Genomic DNA, 8,676 nt, shown 5'->3' on the forward strand with positions numbered 1-8,676 from the left:
ACGAATGCTGGTTTTCATAGAAACTCTTCTAATGCCAGTTTCAATTTCCGAAAGCTCGCATTGCAGCCCACCTAGCATGATTCGTCTGCCCCTCCCATTTCCACTGGCCCCTTGGCCCCCATCCTGTTTCCCTGACCAATCTCTCTAGCCCTGCCAATTCCCCAGTCCCGTCCGAGTTGTCCCTGTCGGATTAGAGTTTTGGCCAGGGCCAAAAGCTGGTTACGTTCAGTTCAGTTCGCTTCGGTTATTGCTGCCGTGAGGGGATGCTTAGGGTATCAATGAAACTTCAGTTTTATGATTTTTCCCACTGAAAAATTAACTATTCGCAACAGCTAAGAATAAATCAAGGCTTACAAAATGATCGCTAGTTCCAAAATAAACCTTTTTTAAAGTTATTTGCAAATTGAGGTACTTCTGTTTACACCCAATTTCTAAATTTAATTATAATATTTAAGTTAATTACTGATTTTTCACAAGATATTACATTATGAAAAATAATACATTCCCTAACAGTTAGAGTTCCTGAGGTTTTACATGTAAACCTAATTCTGTTCTGACAAAACCGCTGACTTTAAAAATACATTTTTAAGAAATATAAAAAATAAATTAATAGTTTCCCCCATCCATTTTCGGTACTTCCAACTTTTCTTCGAGTGCAGCTGGCAATATGTAATGGAATTGTGAAATAGACAGGGTGTGGGGCGCACGATTGGAGCTCCACGACCGCGCCACTCGAAGGAAGAAATGCGATTGCCGATTGGGGTTATAATGGATTTCGACAGTCCAAGAGTTTTGCTCCAGCAGCGCTGCCGGCGTCGACGTTGCAGTGGCAGCGCTGCAATCGGTTCGCTGTTCCTTTTACGCTTATTAGTTTAATTTGCCGCTGCCAGGGATTGTGGATGCTGCAAGCTGAATGCTGACTGGGTTGCCTTTGCGGTTGTTGTTCAGTTGTTCAGTTTTTATTACGAATTTTTTATTTTTTTCTGCTTATGGCATGCAACATGCTGCTGGCTTTGAAGTTCTTCGGCGACTGACGCGAGCGCTCTCTTCGAGGCGACTCCAAACAAGTTCGAATTCGCGACGTTGCAAGGTGCATTTGCCCCATTCCCGAAACGCTTGTGTGTGTGTGTGTGTGTGCGTGGAGTGTGTTTTGGTCGGCCGTGGATTGTGTGCGGGCGATTTGCATATATGCAAAACACTTGGCAGCGCCGCAGAGCAGCCAAAAATCTGAGACTACGACTGGGCAGACTCACATGTTGCATTCGCTTTAATTTATGCCGATTGCCCGCCATCCCTGTCTGACTGCTGGCAAGTGCCATCCATCTCCATACGTACATATGTACATACATACATACATATGTGTGAACAAATGTCTATCCGCCTCGCTCTGTCACAGCTCTTCGACTTGCAGCTCGGCGTTTACAGTTAAAGCTATCAATGTCACCGCTTGACAGCAGACAGGCGGACAGGTAGCGCCACCTCACATGTCACCTAAGCTACAGTGGGTTCTCGAAAACTAAAACATAAACGAATTATAGATTAAGAAGCCTTGAGAAGAAAGCTTTGTGCCTCCAGTTCTTGTAAAGGTTCTATTTTAAGTTAAAGTTTGTATCTATACATAAAGAAGATTATTATTAAGATTTAGAAGAAAATATGAACTTTAATTTGTAAGGACCTATGAACCTTTAATATTTTAGATGTTTTACAATGTTATACATCTTCTACTAGTATATTTCGAGTTTTTAAGAACGAAGAAGTTCAATACTACAGGGATATTATATGAAGGCCTGTATAAAATAACATTTATACTTAGATATGAAAGAATAAGGAGAAATATGAATTTAGTAAATTTTTACATATCTACAAATTGGTTTTATTATGCGTTTGTTAATATGTATGTATATATGTATTAGGGGAAGTCCCCCAGACAAATAATTATCACCATCACAATAAATTAACATACGCGGTTCAAAGTCAAGAGAAGACCTTCGCATGCAAGAAGTTTTGGCCAAATAAAAACATTTGAGCGGCAAGAGCTTCTAATTTTCGAGCGACCACTGTGCCGTTTAACTGTCTATGTTGTCGGCAGGGGTGAGAGGGTAGGAAGTTGAAGGTCGTTCGTTCTCCCTGTCACTCACACACACGCACATTCTCGGCCGTACTCATATTTATTTATTACTTTTTATGTTGTTTTAATGACGCCGACGACGTCTGCTCTACTTCATCTGTTTCTCTGCCGGCGTCGCTGGCTCTGCCGCTGCTTCTGCTGCCAACTATTGGCATCCCTGTCGCTCACCCGCGATTATTTTCGGGTTATTAAACCAACCGCAACAACTCAGACGGCAAGCAACAACAGCCACACACACATATAAAACCAAAAAGAGCCGAGCCACTTGCAGTTTTTGAATTGCTGATTAATTTTATTGCTTGTTGTAATGATAAATTCGTTTTTTGTCGGTTTTTGTTTTGATCACTTGGTTCGCCGCTTTACACGTGACTCGACTCTGGCCCCTCTGCCGCAGTCGCTGCCGCCGTCGACGTCGCCGCTTCGTCCTCTGTCGCAGCGCAGCTCTTGCCTTTTGGTCTCCGGCATTTCCTCTGCCGTCTATAATTTATTAATTGTGCTCAGAACGTGAATCGCTGTCGTCGCCTTTTTTGTTTTGATACGCCACTTCGTGCTGCCAAAGGGTTGGATGGTCGGTCCGCAGGGGCGGGGCTTTCTGCTGGCATGGGGGAACAAGTCTCGTTGTTTTTGCCTTTGCCGTTGCCGTTGCCATTGCACTTGGCTAAAGAGCCCCAGCCCCCAATCCTCGAAGTGGGGAACACTGTGGATGACTCTGTGTACATGTCAACTCAGACTCAGGCCTTCTGATGCGCTGCTGCACATTGTTTACGTAGTTTTCGTGATGCAAAGAGGCATCCACATTAGCTGAGCTTCGGCAGTTGATTAACAGCCGTCTAATTAGCTAGTGCTACGGTAATCGCTCGTTATTAAGTTCCTATCAATCACTAGTCCTACAGATAACTTTTAATAACCAACAACGTAACAGTAAACTAAATGAATCTATGGCTAGTGCAACATGCTTAATTAATCGAAGTGTAGTTATACACATGAATTTAGGTGGCGTGCTTAGCTCAAAGGATATGCTTTTTATATGGACGCGGAATTTCATTTCGACCTAAAGCATATAGTATTATCAAATTAGCAGTAACGGAATTTAAAAGAGTCCTGTCTTCAACAAATGTTCGAAACCTCTATTTCCCACATCTGATATTTCGGAAATCCACTAGTTCCTAGTACTTGGCGGCACTTGACGACTTCTTTCCAGTGACCCATTTGTATTCCACATGCGATCCGCATTTGTTGTCGTTATTGGAATCGCACTTTCGCTCTCGTTCGTTGTACCCTCGGTTTCTTTCATTCATTCCCATTCGATTGTCATTTATTAGGGGCCGATCATTACGTTGACGTTTGTGTTTGACAATTTTAATGGGTTTTCTCACGCTAAGCAGCGCAGTCGACGGCGGCGCCGCTTTGTCTTCCAATTCACTCAGTCATAGTCATTCAATTTCATGCCTCTTTCTGGTGGCCGTCCGTCCATTGCGCTTGTTTGCTTCCGACGTCTGCCTTCTTTTTACTTCTCTGCTCTGCTGCGCTGTCCGCTTTTTTTTCGTTCATATTTATTTAGCTAATAATATAAGTCAAATCGAAATTATTTATGACACCCGGCATCGAACGCGAGTGTCTGTTTGTATGAATGTGAAATTCGACTTCGACCCTACCCCAATCAGCTGTTGGCCGTGCGGCGGGGCTTTTGTTTTGATCGTTATGTATGTAAATGGCTGAGAGATGATTTTTATTGTTTTTATAGCCACTGAATAATCAGCGTGGGTTGATAGTGAATTCTCGCGTGCCGCCGGCTGGTATGTGTGAACTCGTAGTAAATATTTGGCTTTGAAAAATTGCTCAATGAATGCCACGGACAGCTGATCTAATCGTAAATGCTTTTTATTGTGACGCGTTCCCGGGTTCCCCGTTTATAACCACGAAACTATTTCGCAATTCATATCTTAAGATACATTTCTATAGATAAAATATCTGGGATTGTGCACAGATGAAGGAATAGCTCAAGCTAAAGCTCTTATTTAAATACTATCTTTATTATTGCTAGCACTTCAGTAGTAGTTAGTTTTAGTTGGAAGACAGAAGTCTTCCTTTATATCCTAACTCTTCTTCGCTATTTTCTGAATCCCTTATCTTCTTTCTTGAGTTCCACTCATGAAATGAACAACACTGAATCCGTAAATATGCTCAAGCCCTTGATAATCCCGTCAATTTGTTTTCTGTTTTCCGCCTTGTGTCAGTGTTTCGCACAACATAAAAAGGATTGCGGTGTTTTCACTATGCTAAATGCCAAAAAGAAATCTCACCGCCCCAAACCATAAAAAAAGTAGCGGCATTTGGTTGGCTTTCATGTATTTCCTCTTGATTAGAAACTGCAAAGCAAAACAAAACCGGAAAAAGGGTTATTTTTTATTGCTCTCTGCCTGTGTATCAGTGTGTGTGTGTGAGTGTGAGTGCCTGTGTTTACTTCTTAACTTTCGGCGATTCCCTTGGTCTTTTTTCTTTCTTTTTTATTATTATTATTGTCGCCGTCTTGGGTCGACTGCGCAGCTTTTAGCATTTTTAAATTGACGTTTATTATGCGCGCTGCTTTCGTCGGTGGCGTTTTTTATTGTTTTCCTTTGTTTTGGTGTGTGCCTTTGCGTATATAGTCAACATTGTTTTTGTATCTCTCTCCTTGCGCCGTTGCCGTCGGCGTTGGCGTCGGCGTCAACGGCGACTGAGACTGCGACTGTGCCGCTGGCAGCGCTGCGCTGCGCCGTTTCTTTAGTTTGTTTTGGTTTTTAATTTAATCGTTTTTGTGGCCGCTCTTTGTTGTTGTTGTAGTTGTCGTTAAATGTGCTTAGCACGTGCTGCCGGCCTACTGCCTCTGCCTCCATCTCTTTCACTCCTGCGCTGGTTATTGTTGACTCTTGCTTTTGTTGTTGGTTTTGCTTTTGCCCTTTTGTGTCTGCTCTTGATGCTTATTAGCGAGTGGCATTCACTCACTCTTTCAGCCAGTCACTCACCCTCCTCCCATCCTCCTCCTTTTTGCTTCTCCTCCTCCGCTCCATCATTCTGCGTTCATTCATGACAGCAGGTTGCTCTGCCGTCGCTTAGAAACAAGTGGCCAATAAATTATGGCCGCAAAGAGCGAGAAGAAGAAGACTAGAGGCAGCACGCTGTCCATTATTGTGGCCCATTGAATGCGTACTGGTAAATACGCATAAAGCCGTTATACAGTCAAACATCACTATACGGAATTGTCCACATCAACTCGAATACAATTGTGCTACAATACCACTCTACATTCGTTGCATAAGTTCGTTACTCCGCGTTCATAATGCGACTTTGATCGTTTTGAAAACATTTAACTCTCAAAACAAACAAGCTCAATGCCATTTATAACATGTTCAAATTGCTTTAAAACATGCAAATGTATTTATAGCTTACTTATAAGCAAGGTGCGAGTCGCAAAGGATGCTTTGAAAAAGTTAGTGCGACACTAACTGCACATAATTTTACATTTTTTAAAAGCATATGTGAAGTAAGGTATGGTATCATTCATCTGACACTCATATAACGAGTTTTAAACATTTTTAAATGGATATCCTTAAGTGATATACAAATATAAAAACATTTAGAACCGCTTTAAATAAAATGTAGAACTCAAATGCCCAGTGGCGGCAATTGTTCATTCACCACATGTTTGCGGTTCGAGTTAGAGATTTTTGCCTGTATTTATAGCCCGGAAAAAAGGGTTCGTCCGCTGCCGGCTGCTGCCCCCTCTCCCCGTGAATGTGTTTCGTATCCGGACTTTTTTATGATACGGAAACTGACCTAAGGTATGCGACGGGCATTTGCATGGGACCGATAATGAAAATGAAATGCCGGGGTGCCACGCCCACTGCCATCCCCCATAAATGAGCGGAACAAGCGCAAGTCATGATGCTATTATTATACTACGTTCGGACTTTGGTACGTCACTGTGTCAAGGACAAGTGGATTCTACTGCGGTGGATGTGTGTGCAGTTGTGTGTGTGCGTAAATTGGTAAGAGGGGAGTGGAACGTGTATTTATTGTGGATTTTCCGTTTTACGACCTTTGCCCTTGTTAATCATTTCTGTAGAGCGGTCGAATATGTTGACGCCTAATTTCCCTTAACAGCTCCAATAAAAAAGAGCATTACAAATTTAAAACAAAAAACAAAAACCTTTAGACCGATTAACTGTCCTTAGCAAGTTTTACTTATTGTGTAATCTTAAGCTTAACCTTGTTGAAGTTAAAGACATTTTACCAATCATTAAATACTAAGTTTGGGAAAATTATTATAACTAAACTTTGTAAAACTATAACGAACATAATATTGTTAAATACATTTCTATCCGGCAAATTCCTGGTACCAAACACTTTTCCCAAAGCCAGCATATCTATCTTGCATCGAACACTTTGCCCAATTGTGGGTCAAGTTTATTTCAAAAATTTATTTCCTCTTCGTGTTTTATTTGTTGGGAAACTTGGAAGTTGATGCCTGCAAAGAATCTTAAGTGCCAATGCACTTTACATGCCTCCAACCAACCGCACCGCCCCATGCGATTGCCACCCCCTCGACGTGTATGACATTTTTGCCGTTTTTGTTTTGCTCGCCGGCTTCTACGCCTCCACCACAATCACCATCACGTCCGCACCACCCACCTCCACCCCCCCCTTCATCATCCATCATCACAAAAACTTTCATTTAATTGCTGCAAGCGGTAGAAATAAAGAAAGAAAACAAAGAGAGAGAAAAAACCTTGATGTTGTTGGCTTTTGTTTACTTGGCTTCGATTGCGATGGGGGCTTGTCGGGAAAGACCCCAACTTGGGAATGGAAATCGTATCTGAATCGGAATCGGGCATCGAGAAACGAGAATCGGGGGATTCGAGGGAATCGAGCAAATGGCTAGCTGGCGACGCGTGCTGTGCGTGCCTACTACAAATGCCCCACATGGACGTGCGTGCTGCTGGAGGCCCCCATCCTTGACCCCCCACCCAATGGCCACCACCCGTGGCACCCCTGGCCAATCCATTGAGCATTTCCCGTGGCCGTAGCCAAATGACTTTTCAATTGGTTTCGCCGGTGAACGGCAAAGGAAACAAGCGCATAAAGCGTAAATGCCGATAGAAGAAACTCAAGAATCAAAACAAAGATAGCGAATGCACCTCACATGTGTACTCATATGCAATCATATCACACACCGCCATAAACCATATGTAGATCCGTGGACCCAATTAATGTAGGGAAACTAACGTTCATAATAAGGTGATACCATCAAATAAATCATGATCAATTTCAACAACATTTGCAGCTCTCTAATATTTTCAAGAAATTTAAGATATAAATACATCTCTTTAAATTAGCTTTCGAGTGATCACATTATATAATAACATTTACCAACATAAGGTATTATATGTAGTAAGAAGATTATCTGTCCCATCTTATGCTGCACCAATTGCAGTATAATGGTAACATCTGATCGAAATTTGCTAAATTCAGTTTCGATTTAAGTGTATGCCATCTAAAGCTAGAACAAACACGAAATAGCATTCGACAAGATCAAGGTCGGTACTTATAGAGTGAGCTATAGTAAGCTTTTCTCACATATCACAATCTACTCACATTGGATTCCGTCCACATTTTCATGGTTTCCTGCGAAGTCTTGAGGAGGTAATCTTGGCTGGCGGTAATTTAAGTTTGGCGCCTTTTTCTTAGTCGCTGGCTGTTTTGGGTTCCGTGGTGTTCCTTAGCCCCAGCTCCACATGTTTGCGGGTTTTTGGGGGAGATGGGAAACTCGATCGCCGGGCCAAGAACGATTCACTATATAGCGCACACACAAATCACACACGCTCTGGCACTAACACACACGCAGACCTCTGGTCCGATGTTTTTGTTGCCGCTGGTGTTCGAATGGGAAAATGGGGAAAATCGCTGTGGAAAATTTACGTAGTTTTTGCTCGGGCTCTGTGGCTTTGGCCGAGCGCCTTTGGCGTCGTCGTCGCTGGTCGCTTGGCGTCTTGTTGTGCGAAGTGCAGAGTTCGTACTGAACGCTTTCGGCCTGGCCAACACACTCGACAGCCGGGTGGCCAGGGTTGCCGTCGCCGCGCCTGGAAAACTCTCTGCGCTTTGGCAACTCTGCCACATGCGCACGTTGTTGTTGCCAGCTTTTCCGTCTCGAATTTTCGTATTTTCAGTTGCTCTGTGGAAAGCCACCAGGCTGGGACACAAGCGGCCGAAAGCCATGGCTCCAATCCCAATACCAAAACTTAGACACCACACTGCTCCCAATGTACCATTCCGCCCCTCCGCTCCCACCGCTCCGCCCAAGCTCCACCTTTTCATCATTTCCTGAACTATTTTAGTGGGCACAACCAACAAACAAAGCCAACTAAACTTAGCTCGGTTCAATTCGGCTTGCTTTAGCTCAGCTCGTATGGGGTTTTCTTGGCTCTAGCCGCCTTGCTCGTTTTCATAAAGTCGATAATTGTGATTGGCGCCTAACGGTTTCTGAACGATGTCGAGTAGATGTATCGATA

General features: G+C 43.1%; 1 protein-coding gene across 1 annotated transcript in view; it reads right to left on the bottom strand.

The window, feature by feature from the left end:
- The window catches only part of LOC120451470 (RNA polymerase II degradation factor 1), a 34,822-nt gene extending 27,027 nt beyond the window's left edge, over positions 1-7,795 (bottom strand). The window contains exon 1 of the mRNA XM_039635158.1: positions 7,763-7,795. Within this exon, the coding sequence (XP_039491092.1) occupies positions 7,763-7,786 (24 nt within the window). The 5' untranslated portion in view covers positions 7,787-7,795. The remainder of the gene's footprint in view (positions 1-7,762) is intronic.
- Between the last annotated feature and the right edge of the window lie 881 nt (positions 7,796-8,676).

The sequence above is a fragment of the Drosophila santomea genome, chromosome 3R (assembly GCF_016746245.2).
Source record: "Drosophila santomea strain STO CAGO 1482 chromosome 3R, Prin_Dsan_1.1, whole genome shotgun sequence".
Classification (NCBI taxonomy): domain Eukaryota; kingdom Metazoa; phylum Arthropoda; class Insecta; order Diptera; family Drosophilidae; genus Drosophila; species Drosophila santomea.